The sequence below is a fragment of the Podarcis pityusensis genome (genome assembly GCF_964106645.2).
Source record: "Podarcis pityusensis genome assembly, chromosome: 10".
Lineage (NCBI taxonomy): Eukaryota > Metazoa > Chordata > Lepidosauria > Squamata > Lacertidae > Podarcis > Podarcis pityusensis.
In genome coordinates, this window is record NC_138035.1 from 34,704,461 (window position 1) to 34,726,230 (window position 21,770).

General features: G+C 40.2%; 1 protein-coding gene across 2 annotated transcripts in view; it reads left to right on the forward strand.

Moving 5' to 3' along the window:
- The first annotated feature begins 5,883 nt into the window (after nucleotides 1–5,883).
- The window catches only part of AGBL3 (AGBL carboxypeptidase 3), a 37,509-nt gene continuing 21,622 nt past the window's right edge, over nucleotides 5,884–21,770 (forward strand). The window contains exons 1-7 of one of the 2 annotated variants that reach the window (XM_080972088.1): nucleotides 5,884–6,095; nucleotides 10,638–10,742; nucleotides 11,589–11,649; nucleotides 12,695–12,880; nucleotides 16,517–16,624; nucleotides 18,107–18,254; nucleotides 18,991–19,773. In XM_080972088.1, coding sequence (XP_080828214.1) covers nucleotides 10,677–10,742; nucleotides 11,589–11,649; nucleotides 12,695–12,880; nucleotides 16,517–16,624; nucleotides 18,107–18,254; nucleotides 18,991–19,773 — 1,352 coding nt within the window. In that variant the 5' untranslated portion in view covers nucleotides 5,884–6,095; nucleotides 10,638–10,676. Of the gene's footprint in view, nucleotides 6,096–10,637; nucleotides 10,743–11,588; nucleotides 11,650–12,694; nucleotides 12,881–16,516; nucleotides 16,625–18,106; nucleotides 18,255–18,990; nucleotides 19,774–21,770 lie in introns of those variants that run through there. The other variant, XM_080972089.1, reaches the window with a different exon arrangement.

Sequence of the window (21,770 nt, forward strand, 5' to 3'; positions counted from 1 at the left end):
TCTGGGTATTGCTTGGATTTGATTATTCTTAAAGCTTACGCTAATTACATGTTCCTCTGCTTTAACTTCCTCATTTGGGATGGCCAGGGGTGGAGTGGGGGGGGGTGAAGGGTAGGCTTACATATTGTTGTGGTTTCAGTATGTATTTGCCCCTTCTGCCCTTGCTTCCAATGAGGGCTGGATCTAGACAAATCAATAAAGCATTTCAGGAAAATGCATTGTAAACTTCAAAGTGGGGAATCACGTTGGTGAAAGACAGAACTCCACAGCGCCATCTGGTGTCGCAGTGTTATAATGCATATAAAACACTTTTTCTTTACTAATGTGGCTGAGGTCTCCTGGGTTGTGTACACATTAGGGTGGGCCACAGTTTCGGTGTGTTCATTTCTGTACCTTTGTCCATGCATGAACACATGCAATGTTATGCCTCGCAAATCAACCTTGATGTTTCCATCAAGGTGCTAGACAGGATGCATTCACACTGTGTGTTGTTGTTCCCTTCCCTCAGTTAGTACTTTCCTGCTCTCTGTAAATTCTGGAAATTGAAGATCCATAATGAGCATGCATGCACATATTTGTGCGTGTGTACACACTACTTTCTAAAAAAATGTGGAACTATTTTTGCAATTAAACTTTTTCAATTTACCCAATTCACACAAAACAGCAGTCTTTTTTTAAAAAAAACAGATTGCTGTTTTCATTTCCAAGAGATTAGAGGAGAGGCCTTCTTTGTCTCAGGATCTCACAGATCAAGTACTGTAACTGAAAATTGGTCACTTCTCTATAAGCTGTATAATCAACCGGATGCATCATTCCCCCCCCCCGCCACACACACACACGCACACACACACACACACACACACACTCCACACCTTTGCTAAGCAGGTGTCTGCAGCTGCTCTCACTTGCTTTTAGAAAGCTGTGCTGGCTGTATCACTTGAGCTGCTGGAGCTAAATCTAGCTGGAAAGTGAACACACACATTTCCTTTAATACAATATTTTGAATATACCAGATTTGCATAAAAGGCCAGCAACAAAATTAAAGAATACGGGTGGCGCTGTGGGTAAAACCTCAGTGCCTAGGACTTGCCGATCGTATGGTCGGCGGTTCGAATCCCCGCGGCGGGGTGAGCTCCCGTCTTTCAGTCCCAGCTCCTGCCCACCTAGCAGTTCGAAAGCACCCCTAAGTGCAAGTAGATAAATAGGTACCGCTTTCCAGCGGGAAGGTAAACGGCGTTTCCGTGTGCTGCGCTGGTGCTGGGTCTCCAGAGCAGCTTCGTCATGCTGGCCACGTGACCCGGAAGTTAACTTTTCTTCACAGGTATGCGGGCACTGCTACGTTAAGGTCGCTGTTAAAGGGCCGGAAAGGAATTTCCCTGCATTGGCAGGTTTCGCCTTTCCCGTAGCAAAACGTCACAACTTTGGCGGTATCAGGCCTTGGGCGGAATCCTTTAGTCCATCTTCCTCTTTGCGGCGGCGATACCAGGGTTCCCCGTTAAAGGGGTTTCTGAAGGGAGGCTTTGACCGTACGCCGAAAGGTCGTCATTGCTCTCCCCTGCGGCGGCGGCGTAACGGGGGCGGCTATCTCTGCTTGAACATATGTTCTCCAGAGCCGGCCCATCCCCCACACAAACACTGGATAACCCTGATGCTCCCTAGGTCCCCGGCTGGGGACTGGGGAGGGAGAACACCCAATGCCTGAGCCAAGGTCTACCCACATTTGAAATTTAATAAAGTTGTGGCCAATTTAATCCCATAGCACGTTGTCTTGAGTCGTTATTCCACATGACGGGGGGGACCGCTCGGGATCTGGGGACTCCGCATGTCCACGCAAACAGGATCCGTTCTGGAGCCCCGTTCACATCCTGAAGTAAACGTAAGACGCGACTGCACATCTGTGCGTGCGTGGGTCGCGTTTAGCCACTTTCGCGCATGCGCATGACGTCATATTGAGCGTCTGCGCATGCGCGAGCGGCTAAACCCGGAAGTAACACTCTCCGTTACTTCCGGGTTGCCACAGAGTGTAACCCGAAAATATTCATCCCGAAGCTACTTCAACTTGAGGTATGACTGTACTGCAAGTGATCCATTGTATGGCAACTATACATTGCTAAATATGTAACCTTGGGACTCAGCTACATTAGTAAAGAAAAAGTGTTTTATATTCGTTGTAACTGTGACACCAGATGGCGATGTGGAGTCTCGTCTTTCGCCACCGTGATTTCCCATAGTAAAGTTTACAACACATTTTCCTGAACCACTTATTTGATGTGTCTAGACCCAGCCTTGTACAGCTGTGGTCACATGCAACCCTGGCCCTACTCTTTGGCTATTATCTGGAAAGACCCCTTGACTTCAAAACTTGCTAGAAACAATGATCTATTGGTTCTAAAAGGAAGGCGCACTGTGTCAATATCCCAGGCTCTCTGTACTGGTGATCATTTGTCACAGCCTTTACAGTAATTTCCTCTCTGTCTGTTACCATCCTATATCTAGCCCGCTTCATTATCTTCATTATCACAGCTTCGCCACATATACATGAAATCAGCTTCTGGTTTTCCCACATTCCCAACAATGAAGCTAGATCTTAGCTAGATGGTGGATGATTAAAAAGGTAAAGGGACCCCTGACTGTTAGGTCCAGTCGTGACCGACTCTGGGGTTACGGCGCTCATCTTGCTTTATTGGCCGAGGGAGCTGGCGTACAGCTTCCGGGTCATGTGGCCAGCATGACTAAGCCGCTTCTGGTGAACCAGAGCAGCGCACGGAAACGCCATTTACCTTCCCGCCGGAGTGGTACCTATTTATCTACTTGCACTTTGACATGCTTTCGAACTGCTAGGTTGGCAGGAGCAGGGACCGAGCAGCGGGAGCTCACCCCGTCACGGGGATTCGAACCGCCGACCTTCTGATCAGCAAGTCCTAGGCTCTGTGGTGATTGGATACCCACAAAAATAACTATATATTTAAACACTTAAATGATCTACCTCCAGCCTCTACAACACTAACAGCTTCACCACCCTACCCCCATGGATATTCAAGAATTAAGACTCAAGAATTAAGTCTCAGTTTAATCAGGATTAGTCCCATGTAAGCGTGTTTAGGATTGCAGGCCTTGAGTCCCAAAGAGTGAGTGGCCAAGTTGTCTTATCCACCAACCAACATGCCCATTTTCTTTTGTGAATGGGTGGCAGGTTGCAAGTTCATTAGAAGCAAAGTACAAGTGTTGCAGGCGGGAAAGAGGGTAATGTTGCAATAGCAAGTTCTCTGGAGTGCATTATGTCATTAACATAACCGTATCACTATGGGCACCACAAGTGCTAAGATAAATGATTTCTGAGACACCCTCCCACGATTTGTCTATTGTACACGATCCATCTTTGGATACATGCTGAAGTGCTCTAACAGTGCATGCAAAAAAGTAACAGTATGAACTGGCCTTTTCTGAGGCATCTGTGGAAATGGCAATATCTGACACAGAGTCTAAAACTGCCAATCCAAATCTTGAATTATATAAAGCTCCAGAGGAGTAATGACTCAGAGCTTCTGGGCAGTCACAGGAGAAATAATTATGTTTACATGATGAACCAAACTGGGACTCGGAATGTTATTCTTTGTATGTCATATTATCTGTGCTGACCTGGATGCTCCATGGGAAATGGATGCGTTTTAACAGCACAACATAAACTGAATGCTAAGCCTGGGTTCACTAAAATATCCATTGAGCACTTCAGCTCAGCTCCATATCACTGACCCTAAAGAATGGCTGCTGCACTATACTGTTTCACATCTCCCATATGTCACAATGCCAGACCCATGGGAGGGAAGCTAGGTGGATTTCTTTCCTTCTGAATTTCATAGTCTGAATCATTTTGTGCTTGTTGCTGGCTTGCACAAGGACGTATTGGGAGCTCCCCATGAGATAAAGTCTTTGAAAATGAGAGCATCCAGGAAGAAGCAGTTATATGATTATTAGTAACACTGTAGTAGCATTCACTCATAGATTTATACCGCAGAAAAGGTAAGTTTCTCATTTAAGTAATGTATTTTTTTCATATGATTCAGACATCCCGTTTATTTTTTAAAACCCATAAGCACTAAATCCTTCATTGCTTTTTTCCATAACATTTTTCACTAATACCAGGTTTTAAACAACACAATCCCCAAAGAGTGGCAGCATATTAAGAGAATTTTAAATTGTATTTTGAATTTCTTTGCTTTGGAGATATATTTATTAGAAGGGCTACTTCTGTCTCTTACCATGTTCATTCCCATTTTAACAGCTATGAAAAATGCCAGATCTGTAAAAGTTTTAGATGTAAAATGATGCAGCAAGGAGCAGCAGACTTCCTAAACATCTTTACACATAGATGCTTGAATGATCAATCAAAATGACTTTTAGCTTTTGTGCATTATTTCAAATCCTTTTTAAATGATAATTTCCCATTTGGACATGAAAGATGGAATATTAGCCTTGCTTCACAGGAGAGGCACCTATTCATACACTTTCCCACTTCTCATTTTTTTAAAAAACAGGTGGCTAGATGTTTGCTCCTGCACAAGACAGGTCCAAAACAAAGCTTCCAAAACAAACAAAATATATACAGTACTGTAATCCTGTCACTAGTTTCCTTTTATCTATTCTTTGTTGTTACTGCCCTTTCTTAATCTTGCTTTCTTATTCTTTCTTAACTGCTAGTAATTGTTAAGTGCTTTGTTATTGTTCCAGTGCATAAAGGGCTTTGTTTAATCAGGTTGTCCTCACTTTGGCAGCACCAATGACCCACAGAACAAAATGAGTGTTTTTTTTAAATATTTCAGTTCCTACATCTCCAGTGCCTTGTGCCTGCATTTCCTTGACTCAGAAGAAATATCAATGCACCTCAAATATCTACGCAAAGTGGTCGCCTTGTTTTCAGGCAAGACCTTGAGCACCTAGAATAATTAGGTGATTTCCACCACTGCCATCCCTGCTGTGATGGTGTAATACTGGGGGAACCTCCTCTGTTGAATATATATACCCAGCTGAATTTATTATGTTGATTTTGCTTGGCAATTATTTAAATATCCTTAATAAAGATCTTTATTAGCCTGTTGCTTTTTCCTAGGTGGGCACAGTGCGTTGGGAAAATTACCTCTCTTGGGAATGCATCCCTTTGTGTTGGGATTGTGAAATAAACAAACTTGGCAACACTCCCAAATGGCAAGTATACCTGCTTCCCTGATTTTTTTTTAAAAAATCTTTTTATTGGTTTTACAAATACAAAATACAAATAGAGAATAAAAAAGTATATCTATATAAAGAGATTATCCAAGACTCCCCCCCCCCATCGCCTCCATGGGGGTCTCATTTTAAACATCTACTACTGCATATTCATCCATACACCAATTTTAATATCAAACCGTATTATCCATCGTAATTTTTACACTACAAGTGAAATCAAAATCCTGCTTTTGTTTCCATCTGCTTACAGTGGTCTCCTAAATAACTTATAATTTTTCCCATTCTTTTATTTAAAAAATTGTCCTCTTGGTTTCTGAGTTTTCCCGTCAGTTTTGCCATCTCGGCATAGTCCATAGTGCTTCCCTGACATTTCATCCATTCCCTTGTGAGGTTCCTGCACCTTGAACGAAAGGGAGAGAAATCCAACAGGTGGGGCTTTTCCGCAGAGCTGGCGGAACCTCACCTGTTGAGTTTCTTCCACTCACACGACCGTGATAGGAACGGGGAGGCTGTCAGATAGCAGATCTAAATAGAGGAAGGGGATGGTGGGACCAGCAGCCCCGGAGGAGCTGCTCTCGGCGACGGGGAGAACGCGGAACCGGCCACAGTTCCACCCAGAAACAGAGCGGTTCGCGGTTGCCGTGGCAACGTCTTTTCTCGGCCTCCTCCGCTCGGAGCAGCAGCCCCGCCGCCATCACTGGCCCGAAGAGGCTGCCGAGGCCACGCCCTCGCTGCGCTGCGCTTTGACTTGGCGGCTGGGCTTTTCCGCCAAGGGCGGGGTTGAGGTTTAGCCATGCGGGGTTAGGGACTTCCCGGCTCCTCCCCACCCCACCCCCGAACCCGGGAATCAGCATTCACACGTTAATTCAAAGGTGAGGGAGGAGCGGGCATGAATGGTGTGCGGGCAACGGAAGGGCGTCTGTGGCACTGAAAGGCGGGTAGGCAGAAATGGGGGGGGGGGGAGACCAGGTGCAGCTCTCCAGGAACGTGGGAATAAGTGCCTCTTGGCTCCTGACACGTATGTTTGTGACATTTACCGAGCCTTGTTGCTCTGGCAGGGTGCTGGTGTTTATAATGGGATAGGTGCTCCTCATACCCGCCGTTTGTTTGTTTTTTTGATTCTCTTTTGCAGCATCCACATGACGTCGTTGGCATCAAAATGTCAGCCTGTGATTCCTTCCCATTTAATCCAGGCCTACTTTTTTCCCCTGAGGAAAATCCTGTGCGTCCTTTGTTTTTAAACAACTTGTTGTCAACCTGTTTGCTATACCTCATTTTCAGTATTAAGCCCTCGTTTGCAAGTGCCCAAGCTTGGCAGTTCAGGGTAAACTCAGTGGGGCGGTTAAATAATTTTAGTTTCTGGCTATAATGGTGGGGGGGGGGGGAGTTGATAAAGCGTATTATTACTTTACTAACTTCAAAATATGGTTATCCAGTACAGTACTGCTGTATTTGGGGGTGCTTCTTATTCTGTTAAATAGTGCCCTGGAATTAATTCCCCAGATGATACCACTGGGCAAACCTTTGCACTGGGGCTGGAGGTGGGAAAAACATTCCAGGGGCCACAATCACTTTCCAAGGGCCATATCCAAGTGGTTGGTGGGGCCAGAGGCCTTTCCATCATCCATCCAGACAGGCAAATATGCTGAGGTTGTAAAGCAGGGCCTGGGGAGAGTTTATAGACCTGGAGGACCAGTATTGGCCCCTGGGCCTATAGTTCCCAAACACGGCTTTGTGTATGTGTTTGTGTGCACACTGTCACATTTGGGGTGCTGGAGATGCTTACATAGTGCATTTGAGGCGAGGTCCAGCTTTCTCCCCATGCACGGGACTTGTCAGTATGCTAGTTTGCCTCCATGCATTCCTCCTTATCCGAAAACAACTGTTGAACCTTTATCAAATGTCTGAAATAGCATTTTAATGGGAATGCTGACTGTCTTACAGCCTGAGGGCTGAGAAAAACTGTGATTGCTTAAGTTCTTCCTAGAATATGCCTCTCATTCCAGAATATTTCTTTTCTACAGTACAGTACTCTGAAATAAAGGCCAAAACTCTAGAAGTGTCCCTCACTTTGAAATTTTGAATGGTACCTGGTTGTAGCTGAATAATTTAAGTGATACCTGGTTGTAGCTGAATAAATAATAAGTGCACAGAATGAGTGTGGGCTGAAACTCTTCATCCTTTGCTTTTACAGTCATCCTTGTCAAATGTGACCTTTATTGGCAACACTATTGATTTACTTTTGCCTAGCAAAACAAGAAAGTGTTTGTGGTGCTCCTTGATTGCTTATTGGCAGATTAAGAGCAACATAGGTTCTTGCTGTCTGTTAATATTTCTTTTCCTTTTTCCCATCCTTTGTTTTTACAGCTGTTATGATTTCCTCAAGTGGGTTCTGGGGGATCGGAAATTGTTTCCCATTTTTAATAGCTCTGTCTTATACAGACAGGGCACAAGGATAGGCAAGCTTTATTGCCCCTTTTCATTCTGGTCAGGGAGGCTGTGAAGATGATACATCTCAGCAAAATGTTTGATTTTCAAAGTGATACATTTCCTACATTGCTGAGGAAAATAAATCTTAACACACAGCAAAACCACATACTGGGTTGTCCATAATCTGCCAGTAAGCAGAGAAGGAAGCATCAGACACATACTATTGTTTTGCAGAAATAGATCAATAGGTATTGTCAATAATCAGCTCATGAGTAGAATCAGTTAACAACTAGAATTCAAAACTTATAGAGAAGTAATTCACTGTATCTTCATAACATGTCACACTGCTTTTGGCTCACGCTGACAAAAAATTATGTTGCTTCATCAGTAATGGCTCTCCACTCCACACATAAACTGCCTGGCAGAGGGCACAGATGACTCTTTGTCTTTGACAGAATTTGTGCAGTTGATATGCACAGTGAAAGCAACATTTCCCTCTCTTCATTGTCCTACATAAGCCCAGTGTATTGTTGATGTTCCCTTAGCATTATTCAAGACCTTTGCTTTCAACATTGAAAATGAGTGGCTTACGTCTGTGAAATCTGGGACCTCACCCGCAGAAGCCATAGCAGGAGGAATATGAAAGGAGAGTGGCCCACGTACCGATTATTAGTAGAAGTGGATAAAGATGAGCCAACTTTGAAGAAATATGATGAAATCAAAAACCACCTGTCAGATTGATTTTCAGTTAAATCAAAGATTGTGCATAGATAAGAAAGAAGGTCTTGCAAAAGAAATATCCAAATTTGAAAAAGAGTTAACTCACAATAAAGGAAAACACATTTCACGAATTTACGACTATTAGAATGGGAAGTAAAAGAGGAACAAGTTAAAGTAGTAATGGTAAGGTGGGCGCAGGACCTTGTATACAATATCTACATGGAACAATGGGAAAGATTATGGAGGACAGATATTAAATTCATGGCACCATAGGGAAAACACTATGAAGATGCTATACAGATGGCACCACACCCCTTTAAAACTCGCTAAAATGTATAAAGGCAGGTCGCCAACATGCTGGAGATGCAAAAAGGACATAGGGTCATATTTTCATATCTAGTGGAACTGTGTAGTTATCCGTGAATTTTGAAATAACATCTATAGTGAACGTAAAAAACTATTCAAATTTACATTTGAAAAAAGACCAGAAATCTTCCTATTAGGTATACTACCAATGGAATTCTAAAAATATATAAGACCATTGTTTATGTATGCAATCACAGCAGCCAGAATAATAGTGGTAAGAAACTGGAAAAATGAAATCCTACCAATGATTACAAAGTGGCAGACTTATGATAGAATACCTGCAACTAGCAAAACTGACGGGAAGAATCAGAGGAGTGTCAAACCAGAAGGTGTACGGAGAATGGAAAATATTCAAAGAATAACTAAAATTGCATTGTACAAACAACAAGATACTTACAGAACTAGATTGATACTTGTAAGCAAAAAGTGTATTAGATACCATATCGGATTACATATATATATATATATATATATATATATATATATATAATGAAATAACATAAATCTGTGCAAGAAAATATAGACAATACTGTATAAGCAGTATAATGAAAATTATTGGAAGTTTTACATTTTAACCTGTTATTTAATTGTAATATACTGTATTTTTTTCTTTTACTTTATTTTTTTTTTCTTTATTTGTATTGCTTTTGCTTTGTATGATTTGTTATTTATGTATATATGTCTATGTGGGAAATTAATAAAGATTATTTTAAAAAAGAAAAAAAATCTGAGAAAGCTGACATAGGACTGTAGGAAACTGCCTTATACCGAGTCAGATTGTTGGCACATCTATTCTAGCTTAATATTATCTATACACTGATTGACAGTGTCTCTTCAGGATTTCAGATGGAGCATTTCCCATTCTTAAGGCGATGCCTGTAATCTTTTGCATATAAGGCAGATGCTGTACCACTGAGCTTTCCAAAAGGATGGGAAGAAGGTCCATTCTGTGATTTTTCTCTCTTATGGTAAATAATGATGCAGTGTTTCATCATGAAAGACCAGCAATGATTTGAAGTCTTATCCTCACTACATTTTTGTGGCAATAACATGGACTCTAGTCCAATAGGTTATACCATAATAAATTTGTAAGTCTTTAAAGTGCCACTAAACTATTGGTTGGCTTTGGTGGAAGAGACTTAACACATTTATCCCTCTGGGAATTAGAAGCTGTTTATCTGTATCAGTGGCTACCCACAGTTATTTTTTGGGAATCTGCAGAAAAGATTAAATGGGAGAATGAAGATTTCAGAATCAAAGTCCCGATTATAATAATTCCAAAGCAATCAGCAGCATCTTCTATGTGGAACATTGCTCTTGAGTCTGCTTATTTTTGGCTGCCTGCAGCAACGTTACTTGTGTCAAAATGACTGACAATGGAAACAACTACCTCACTATATGGGTTGATCAAGGATAAGCTTCGCCAGGAAGATGTATAGTAGTGATGTTTTCATCAATTTCTCAGAATCTGTGTAGTTGGTGGGCAGCCACGCTCAGGGGCTCTTGTGCCATCCAAGAAGGCCTGAGTTGTTTTTGATACACATCCTACATAGCATCAAAAAGCAAGAGCAAATTATAATTGTAACTGTGCATAGCGAAATTATAATAAACAGATTATCTGGAGATTTATGCTTTGTTCACTTATAAACCTATTAGGTGATACATAGGGCAGTAATAGAACTCACACATCCTATGCTTAAAATGGAAAAATGCCTCTGAGTTGGAAAAGGGTTATTTCATTATATAACAAATACTTCTTAGTCAAAGTGATTGGTGCCATGAAACACCTAAAAAACCCACAGGATTCTGGGGTTCTAATGCCTCCTTTTTGTTTGTGACAAGAGCTGCAGTCAAAGTTGCCATAGAGTTCAAACAGTTGATTTTTATGTGTTTTACAGTCTGTGGAGGAAAAAAAAAAGGCCTGGTTTCAGGAGATTATGTCCGAAGATTCAGATAAGGACAAGCAGCACATAGAACAAATAACCAGTGATGATTACAATTCGGTATGCTCAGTCTTCGGTTTTATACATTATTCTAGAAGATATTATCTATTTCTTGTAATGTTTTATTCGTTAAAGAAAATTTAGTTTTCCATCCCTGAATGGGAATATCTTATTTCTGTGCATGCCAGAGGAAACATGGTCTAGCTGGTGTGCTGTGGTGGTTAAAATGTTAAACCTAGAAGACCAGGGTTCAAATTCCGATGTAGCCATGGGTGGCCTTGGGCCAGTCTCTCAACCTAATGTACCTCACAGTGTTGTTGTAAAGATAAAATAGAGAGAAGGGAAACCATGTACTTCATTCCAAGTATTGATTTTCACCACTGACTACTAAGGAGCATTTATAATCATTCTGGCCCTATTAATCTTCTCACATGTTTCCAGATTTACAGCAGGATATTATGCAATGAGCAGTTAACATAATTCATTGGACTCATGCACAACAGATTCAGCAGAAGTTTAGAAGTCTATACAGACTTTGGTGTTGGGGGGAAACCAACTCATTTATCTGACTTACAAGGGAGGCATTACTTACATCTTTGCTCACAATCCAACAATTCTTGCTATACTGTTTATTAAACTGTTTATTTAAGGTCTCTAATGGCGTGTCTATTTTTCATATTTTAAAGCCTGCAATCTGTTCTCTTTCATGATGATACCCTCTTGATTTCATTTGCACTGTAGTACAAAGTTAGCAAAAATAAACAGTTCAATTATTTCTTTATTTAGAATCATAATGGTCTCTGTTATTGAGTGCACAGTGTCCCATTTCAGATATTTTTGTCCACTTTCTGTGTGCAAGAAACACGTGACCTTACTTTCTGTTGTATTTTTCTGTTGTTTTTTTAGGACGAAGATCCCTTTAACCCATTTTTAACAGAAGATCTTGAGCGGTGTGCCTTTTATGCAGGTCTGAATATTGTTGTTCATTGTCAAACTAGTGAATTGAAATGCATTTGGGTAAGAGTAGAGAAGAATTAGCGGCTAGGTGGAACACAGCAAAGTTCTGGCATGCATAGTGTTGCAAATAAAGTCTAAAGAAATCATGTTTAGTGTCAGACATGAGGATAACTCGCTGTCAAAATCTAGTAGTGAAATAATATCAATATTTATATGTGGCAATAATCTTTTTGTGATCTGTACAGGCGACTCCCCACTTATGCAGTGAAATGTGCATAAGTGGAAGCCCCCTGGAGAGTCTTCATGGCTTGCGATGAGACCCTCTCCAGAGCCTGATGAGGGTGTCATCTTTGGGTTCTGGGGAAGGTCTCCTCATGAGCCAGAAAGTCTTTCTAGTTCTTTCCACACTGCTGGGTTGCTGGCGCTGTGTGTGTGCGGTTGTGTGCAAGTAGATCACACACAAGTCTGTGATGTGATGATGGCATGAGGAGAGTTCCTTGAAGCTGGAGGCATAAAGTAGCCACCCTAAAAAGGGTATGTGCTAATAGAAATGAAGAAATAATAGCAGTTGCAAAACAGAACAAAACCACACACCCAAGTATTTTGAAAGCAAATTCTGCATTTTCTTCCTTAAACAAATTTGATAAGGGAGCCCTGGACCAGTTTATAAATTACTATAAAAACACAGTTGCTACTTTTGCAATGTTGTGTTCTTATACAGATTGATATTTTGTTGTTTTTAATGCCCAGCAGCTGCAAATGAACTTTGTGTTTTAATGATCTTGTTATTTTATAGCTTGTTTGCGGTTATTTGTATATGCTTGCTTTATTGTTGCTTCTTCATGTTCTATAAGATAGAAACCCTGGGCTCCTTTTGGAGGAAAGGCAATTCATACATACAGTAAAAAAATATATATATATACAGTACATGAATCATGTCAGATAGGCAGATGAGATTATTCTTTTCAATTGTATCAGACAACTTGGCTGTCTAATTTAAGTTATCCAAGGCAAAATGAGAAAATGCCTTCTCTCCCCCTCCCCTAATCTTATAGATTCTTTTTATGATCAACTTTTGCCACGGACCACACAGATTTTATTGGAATATAACTCGGGGAAATGGGTGCCACGGCTTCGTGAACCACGAGATTTATATGGCCTGTCTCCTGCAGCTGGACACCTGAATCTAGTACGCTGGCCCCATGAGTATGAAGTTATCAGAGAGAAAATTGAGCATATTGGTAAATGATATTAAAAGTGTGTTCTGATGTGATAGTTTTGAAGCTAGTTATTAAAGCAACATTTTCCTAAATTATAATTTCTATAGTAAAGCATTTTATAATCCTTGCTGCAGTCAGTTCTTATATTGAAGAAAGTGTGGAATACATACAGTATTATTTTGAATGTTAAAAGGAAAGGACGACAGAACCTAAATAGCCTTATAAATGAATGTGCCCTTAACTTTCATATAAAGAAAGCCCCCCCCCCTTAATTAACAGTATCATTCCACCCTTTAGTTTCATTAGTTGAATGAGAATAGGATTGAGACTACATGCATAGGATCCAACTGTAATGTTTAATAATAGAAGAGCCCTGATGGTTCAGACCAAAGATATATCTAGTTCAGCATCCTGTTTCCACTGGATAGTTGCCAATAAAGTCTGCAGTGCAGTAACATTTGACTTCAAAACTTATTTACGATCTCCCTTTTTTATACAAATTGCCTACTTTTTAAAGAAAAGTCAACTGGGTCAACCCTCTTCAGAACACTTGTGGGTTATTTAATACGTCAACAAAAGAAGCTAAGCTAGAAGGTCTACTGTTATTGAGAAGTTACTGAAATGCAAGTGTGGGATGTAGAACAAATGCAAAAGGAGATGTAGAACTGGAGGAGCACATGGCTAAAAACATTAAGAGCAAAAATTAAATACATTGGAAGCAAGAAATCAGATAGGAGTCAGTATGTTGAATGAGAGGAGATTTTAAAGGTAGGAGAATACATAAATTTCACAGCAGCAGAATGAAGCCGGTGCATCTGACTTCACAATGAAATATGCAGGGCACAGATTAGTGCTTCTGATCTTTTTCAGGAAAATGTCTGAGGAACTGAGGCAGATAGTGATCATAAGATATTAAGTTATGGGCCTTATTTGCACATTTTAAAAAATTATCAAATCCCCAGTTCTGCATGGTACTCATTCATGAGTTTCTCAAGAACTCAAATGTGAAAATTCCGAGCTTTTAACAAAAGTAAGTTACTCAACCCTAAATTGACCTCAATACCAGCCCAGCCTTTATTCTTGTTTTAAAGATAATTAACAAAAGCTGGGGAATTGTTATGACAATAACTTAATCTGATGTTACGTTTTCAATTCCACTTGGTTTTCCAATTGGATAGTAGTGGTTATTTTTATAAGTGCATTATGATACAAATGGATTATTTGTGTAATAGGAATTATGCTTTAAGTTGAACCTTACTCTGTCATAGAAATGATCAGTGGAGATCAGTTGTCTTAAAAATCATGTACTTATGTAACTGATAACAGACGGCCCTCCAAAATCTTAATTAAGTCACTATTTGTAATCATGGATGGATACCATGTTGTTGTCTGTTGCCCCTTTCAGCTCGATTTCTAAATAACTTTAGCTCCTATACATTATTACCACAAGGTTGCATTAGCCAAAAGGTTCTGTTATTTACCAGATAGGTTAAAATGTGTATAAATATGCTAGCAACTAATATAAAGCTGAGGCTCCCAAAACTATAAATATTATTTTGTACTCACATCAAATTTTAGCTCTTTGGCACCATATTTTCCAACTGTAAGTAGAAACCAAATGTAATTTTTTCATATAAGCTGACATCTGTTAACTCTCAGCAACAGTTAGGATCAGATTGCTGTTCATTTATAATCCAACATGTGAAGATGTTTTAACTTAAGGCATAAGTATTAACTTAAAGCATTGGTATTTCCATAATAGGACAATTTTGAATGCCTGCTACAAAATGAAAATGAAATATCATAAAGATACAGAGATAGTCTTAAGAAATTAAGGTCTATCACATATGAAAAGATCATATGTGTAATTGTCTATCATATCCTGTCTGCTTTGGTGAAGCTTCATTTATTTCAGTGGGGATTTCAAGTTGAATCATTTTTGTGCAAGTTTTTTTTCTTGTTCCAAAGTTTGTGGTCTGATACTGACACCTTCTGGAAAAAGCATCCTTCTGCTCTTGAAAAATAATTTCATGAGGAAATGCTTGAGGTATTCATAGAACATAATGAATCTGTGAACTAGATCAGAGTAATCCGTACCTGTGACACATGAAGAGTGTATAGTTCTTATTCTTGAATAATGTTTCCTATAATGTGAACAAAATGATCCTTTCTTATTTCCGGGCCTCCTAAAGGTACAGTATACTAAAGCAAAGTATAATATCTATAGAATCTGGGATTTAAAGAAATACACTTGACCAGCCAGTCACATACATCAGTGGTTGTTTTAAGTGGTTGTTTTCATTAAAGAATGAGGTCAATTCTTTGTAAAGCATCCTGAAGATGGTGATTTTATTATTAATAATAAGCATGTATACATATTAATATACAACAATGTGTTTACACAATAATGTGTCTGTGAGAGGGGAATTATTGGTTTGTAAATGTTTTTGTTTTATTATGTATTTTGTGTTCTCATTTTGTATTTTTATGTTATGAACTACCCTGTGATCTTCAGATGAAGGGCAATATAATGAACAACAATAAGAAGAAGTGTGCATGCACACGAAAGCTCATACCGATAACAAACTTAGTTGGTCTCTAAGGTGTTACTGCAAGGAATTTTTTTATTTTGTTTCGACTACGGCAGACCAACACGGCTACCTACCTGTAACTAGAAATATAGCAGATGTTTTGTTTCACATTTTCATCACAACAGTGCCCATTGCCAAAAATAGATGCTGATGTTCAGTTTTTAAATTGTCTTGTGAGTTGTCTCTTTGGCAGTGAGGAACTCTTGTAGTAACAATAGCAAATGTAAACTTGTACGTATTGCTTCTTTGGATCACAGCCACTGTGTTGACAACATACATGCATCTGCTATACAAATTATGTATATAATGTAATAGAGAACAAGTAGCTGTCCAGATTTCAGTGGTGCAAGGTAATGATTTGGTTATAGACAAGGCTGAAGGTTCTTCTCATAGGCTACAAATGAATCTTGTTAACTTCTGGGGTGTGCATCTCTTTTGTTTCATCAAGATTCTACTGTATTGTCCATGGCATTTACATCTTGATCATGAAAGAGGAGATGACAGACTATCAGCATTTCCATTTAAAAAATAGATTAAATGTATCTTATCAATAAGGGACGTGGGTGGCGCTGTGGGTTAAACCATAGAGCCTAGGACTTGCCGATCCGAAGGTCGCGGTTCGAATCCCCACGATGGGGTGAGCTCCCCTGCTCCTGCCAACCTAGCAGTTTGAAAGCACGTCAAAGTGCAAGTAGATAAATAGGTATCGCTCCGGCGGGAAGGTAAACGGCGATTCTGTGCGCTGCTCTGGTTCGCCAGAAGTGGCTTAGTCATGCTGGCCACATGACCCGGAAGCTGTACGCCGGCTCCCTTGGGCAATAAAGTGAGATGAGCGCTGCAACCCCAGAGTCGGCCACGACTGGACCTCATGGTTAGGGGTCCCTTTACCTTTTTATCTTATCAATAGTAGCCAGCCACAAAGGGATTTTTAAGGCAACACTTCCTTACTGTTTAACAATGCATAAATATAAAGCTAATTTCATGATTTTTAGTTGCATGACACTCAATGAGTGTTTTGAATTAACAGCTATAATTAAATATTAATTTATTTGCTTTGTTTTTCCAGAGTGGGTTCCCCCTCAGCCGGAGCCACTATACAGTCCAACATGTCTGGAGACAGAGCCTCTTTGCACAGACCCTGGAGAGGGTGCTGTGGTGTATCTAGCAGATGGAGGTCTGAGCACATTTCATTACTGAGTGCATAATACTTGAAGCATAACCATGTTTGTGATATTAAATGGTTTTCAATAGAAAAAGATACATAGTACTATCTTAGAAGTTACTGAAAAAGAGAAACTGGAGAGCAAAAGACCAAGATCTACAATTTTTTTAAAAGTTGCAAGTATTTATTTAGAATACAAACACCACTCAAAATGCACGTGTTGAAATATAATGGCAGACAGTGGTTGTTACTGAACAATTAACAGGCTGTTATCCTAAAGATAATGTCATGGGCAACTAGTTGCATATACTTTCTGGAGGCCCTTGATGACAGAAGGCTCATTCTGTATGTATAAGAAACTTAGTTATCCATCTGGGGCTACACTGAGCATCAAAATGAAGATACAAATACACAGTTAAGTGTGAATGTGCATTTGTTTTAAGCTACACACATGTATAGTCTGCAGCTGCATGCAGATCTGGTTTTTTGAATGGGGGAGATTAACATGGGAGCAAGTCCTACTGAATTCAGCAGAATTCACATTCATTGACATAATGAGTGTAACTGTCCTCGCTCTGGCCCTCAATTCTGCATTCCAGAAATCCCGAAAGCTTTAGTAAAGAGTTCTGTACACAATCTCTGCATCAGCTCAAGATACAGGTTACAAGGTTAAAAGGCCCATCAACAGAGTCTAGGATACATGGTTAGACATAAGTGAAGACATTGTTCCAACACATGTTGTGCACCTTCCACTCCGGAGCTCATAATTCATGTAGTTTCCCTCCCAAGCAAGAAGACTGAGCTTGCAGGTATGTGCTCCTGTGGGGATGGATCTGTTTGCACTTGTACTGTCAGTGGCATGCTCTTGACAATGGAACTTGAGTCCAGGCCTGCAATCTGGTTGGCTCCAGTCATTGACTGGCCAGCTCCTCTATTATTGTGGGAACCTTAACTCTCAGAAAGCAGGGTGGGGTTCCCCATCCCCTTCCGGAACATCTGATAGCCCCAGGTCAGGGTCCCCCACCACATCATTGCTTGAGCTTTCCCCAACCCCTTTCTCAGCCTTTTCATCTGACCGATTACTACCCCATCCCACTTGGTGGCATGGGGCCCATGACAGTAGCTGATATTTTGAGGCAAAAATATTATTATATAACACATATGAAAGTTAGTGTAAGCATTAAGAAAACACTGCAGGAGTGAACAAAGGCAGTGACACTTGCTTAAAGGGATGCCATATACAGAGGCTATATTCAGATGCTGGATATATAAACCCAATAGCTACCATTTTAAACAGCTGTCTATATGATGCTGAATGCTTCTTGACAAAGTTTTAGTTTTGAAATTCCTAAGGGAAATCAGGCAATTCTGCAGTGGCACTAGGACACCACCAAGTGGGTAGTCTCTGAGTGACCCCTCCCTTCTCGCACAGAATATTTTTCTAATAGTAATTCACAACTGAATAATAATTGTATATTTTGCTTCTCTCACTAGCTGATAAAGAGTCCAGCTTTATGTATTCTCGAATAGGGGGGAGCTTCCCCTCAAAGCAGGTGCTTCCTCAATCATGGGATGACTGGGACAATACTTTGATCTTTGAAGCACGATTTGAAAGTGGCAATCTGCAAAAGGTGGTCAAAATGTAGGTTGCTCACCATTTCCCTTTGATTTGCAATAGTTGCTGGTTTCTGTCTGCATTTGTTCTGGTGTTAAAGGGTGATATCCAACTAAGTAATTACTCGAAGTAGTCACATTGAAATCAGTAGGTTGACTACTTAGACTGAGTATGGATATCATCTGTACTCTTGTTTTGGCAGACCTGGATTAATAGCTTAGAAAACTTGAAATGCAGATATCCATATACACTTGCAGGAAAGTTTGTATTGGCTTATTGGAATCCCAGAATCACACAAAGAGGACAAATTTCTGACCACCCAGCACTTGTACAAAATATAGGCAGTCAGGACCACAAAAACGCTCCAAATGTGTGAATTGGTATGTAATCATATGTGAATCAAAATAAAGCAGTAAGATAAAACAGCTAATGAACATAATTGTAAAATACAATATATATTGAAAGACATAAGAGAATGTAACTTAACTGCTCATTCAAGACATCTGAGAATTTGATCTAAGCTCACCATAAGGATCATGTGGACTATTTTTAAAATACAAATATGTGCATGAACAAGTTCCTTATAAGTTTATTATAGGCAACAAAATCTATAAACAATTTTTTGTGAAAGAAATTTGGGTTTAAAAAGATACATTTGAAATAAGAGAGATACAGGAGCAGCATATATCATGTTTCATAACTGTGCCTGAATGCCCAACAGTATATTTTATACTAAAATACTTTTCTCCTTTTCCCATGCCAGTAGTGATTTTGAGTACCAGCTGACACTACGCACTGATCTCTACACAAATAAGCACACCCAGTGGTACTACTTCCAGGTCACCAACACCCAAGCAGGAATGCCCTACCGTTTCACTATTGTCAACTTCACCAAGCCAACAAGTTTGTATAATCGTGGTATGCGTCCGTTGCTGTATTCAGAAGCAGAAGCAAAGATCCACAAGGTGGGGTGGCAAAGGACAGGAGATGAAATCAAGTATTATAAAAACAATCTCGGCCAAGGTGGGCGCCAGTATTTTTCCCTGACATGGACATTCCAGTTCCCGCATGACAGGGATACCTGCTATTTTGCCCACTGCTATCCTTACACTTACAGTAACCTGCAAGACTACCTAGCAAACATTGCTGGAGACCCAAGGCGGTCCAAGTTCTGCAAGATCCGCATCTTGTGCCATTCCCTGGCTAGGAACATAGTCTATGTTCTAACCATCACTAACCCCTTGCAAGATTTTCAGGAGGAAAAACGCAAGGCAGCGGTGATTTTGACTGCCAGGGTGCACCCAGGTGAAACGAATAGTTCCTGGGTGATGAAGGGCTTTCTGGATTACATTCTGGGGGATTCAAATAATGCCCAGTGGCTTCGGGACACTTTTGTTTTTAAGGTGGTACCAATGCTGAATCCCGATGGTGTGATTGTAGGCAATTACCGCTGCTCTTTAGCAGGCAGGGACTTAAACCGCAACTATAAATCGGATCTCAAGGAATCATTCCCTCCCATCTGGTGTACCCGCAGCATGATCAAAAGGTAAAAAGGTAACACCATCCCTCTTCTGTGTCCAGTATCACCACTCTTTATTCATTATTATACCAATATTAATTAATACATAATGTGTATTCATCTTGTTGCATTGAACTTATTTTTTGTTCAAATTTTGTTGAAATTTTAGGTACATCTAAATGTTGTTTTAATACTTTCCCTGATTGGCATGTAGAAGGCCTCCAGGAAAATCATGAGTTAGCACTCCCTGCTGCTGAGGACAGGCATGGACATGTGATAAACTTAGAATTATAAAACCACCAGCAGCTTCTCAAGCCCATCCCCACTTCCTTTCCCTGCCCAGCCTAGGATAGAGTATTCCTTCAGCTTCCTTCAGCTAGAATTCTATTCAAGACATTTTATCTTGTAATTATTAGCTTTTTCTCTATTTGCTGAACTTTAGCTCGTTCCTTTTTTTGTTTTCACCTGTTTCCCACTGTGTGTTTTAAAAAAGAAAAGACTAATTTAGCTGCTCTCTTTCTCTGGTTTGGCTGTCTATCCTTCATGGCTTCATCAGGAAAAGCCACTTCTGCTCACTGGTTTCCCACGGGCATCTGGTTTGGCCGCTGTGAAAACAAGATGCTGGACTAGATGGGCCATTGGCCTGATCTAGCAGGCTATTCTTATGCTCTTATATGTATAGAAATGCTCTGAGGGGATAGGGGAAACGAGCCCTGTGTGTTTCAAATATTTAATTTGTACATAGAGCTATCAGTGATCTTACAACTCCTGACCTCTCTTGCTGCATGGGATCTGGCATCAGTCCAGAACATGAGAGCCCATCAGGAAGTCTGAGTTTCTTTTTCTTATGTTTGTTTTCACTCTACCTACTTCCCTGGGAAAAAACCAAACTGCAGTCAAGGTGGTTTTTGAGTTGAGGGTTTAACGGCAGGTTTGTCTGGATCTTAATTTGGACCATCTGTTTTGGGCTCAGATCTGGAAGTTAGCTTTGGGAAGTCGCATTTTCCTGAAGGCCTCCTACACACTGACCAGGAAATGAAACTTGTTAGTCATTGTGTGTGTGGGTTCTGGTGGGCATGCAGGAGGTCTCCTTCTCCACCCTGGCTTAGTACAGATGGCACCAGTCATCACTGGTTTTTGAATGTTTTAAATTACCTATTTTTAATGGTCTTTTACTGATAATTTTTATTTAAAGTAACCTTCTTTGAGGTTTTATTATGATAAAGCAGAACAAACATTTTATTAAATGTAAAATGAAATAAAAATAAATCATCTTAGTCTTTGGGGGTTTGGTCCTTCCAGTTTAAACCATGCCTTTTTCAGAGGTGTTTTTCTTTCCTTTCTGTATGTATGTGTGTTTGTTTGTTCCTTCAGTCGCACACTCTCTCTTTTTCTCTGTCTTTCAACAATGTTTGGAACTTGAGAGGGGCTGAGGAATTGGCTGTATAATTCTAACTTATTCATATGCTCCTTCCTTCCTTCCTTCCTTCCTTCCTTCCTTCCTTCCTTTCTGGTGATGGGTTTAACACATTGTTTCAATGGAAGACTCCTGCAAAGCCACTGGAAGGGAATATTCACAGTGAAGTAACCAGTGTTCCATTCTAATGAACATAGACTGGAAAGACCAACCTCTGGAGAAGGAAGGGAATTCCCCTATACCAATAAAGGGGACTATTTTCCTCAACAAAGCTCTTTAATCTTCTGTTAACTGTGTTTTTCACATAATGACAGCAACTTATGTTATAGCTCTGTTTTTTAAACATTTGTCACGTGTCGGCTGCAATGGAAAAAGCATTTTCATATTGTGCATTTAGTATCTGTCATTGGAAAGGCAGTGATGGCCTAATAGGTGCAACTCAGCTCTTATTGGACTCAAGGGAAAAGCTCCCCTGACACTAATGCAGCTAACCAATGCCCCAGTGCAGGTTGTTCCAGTAGAAAAACAATCCGTCAAGCAATGATCATCTTTAATACGTTTAAGAGATTTCCTACAATTGCTATCATAACTCAAAAAATCAATTGCA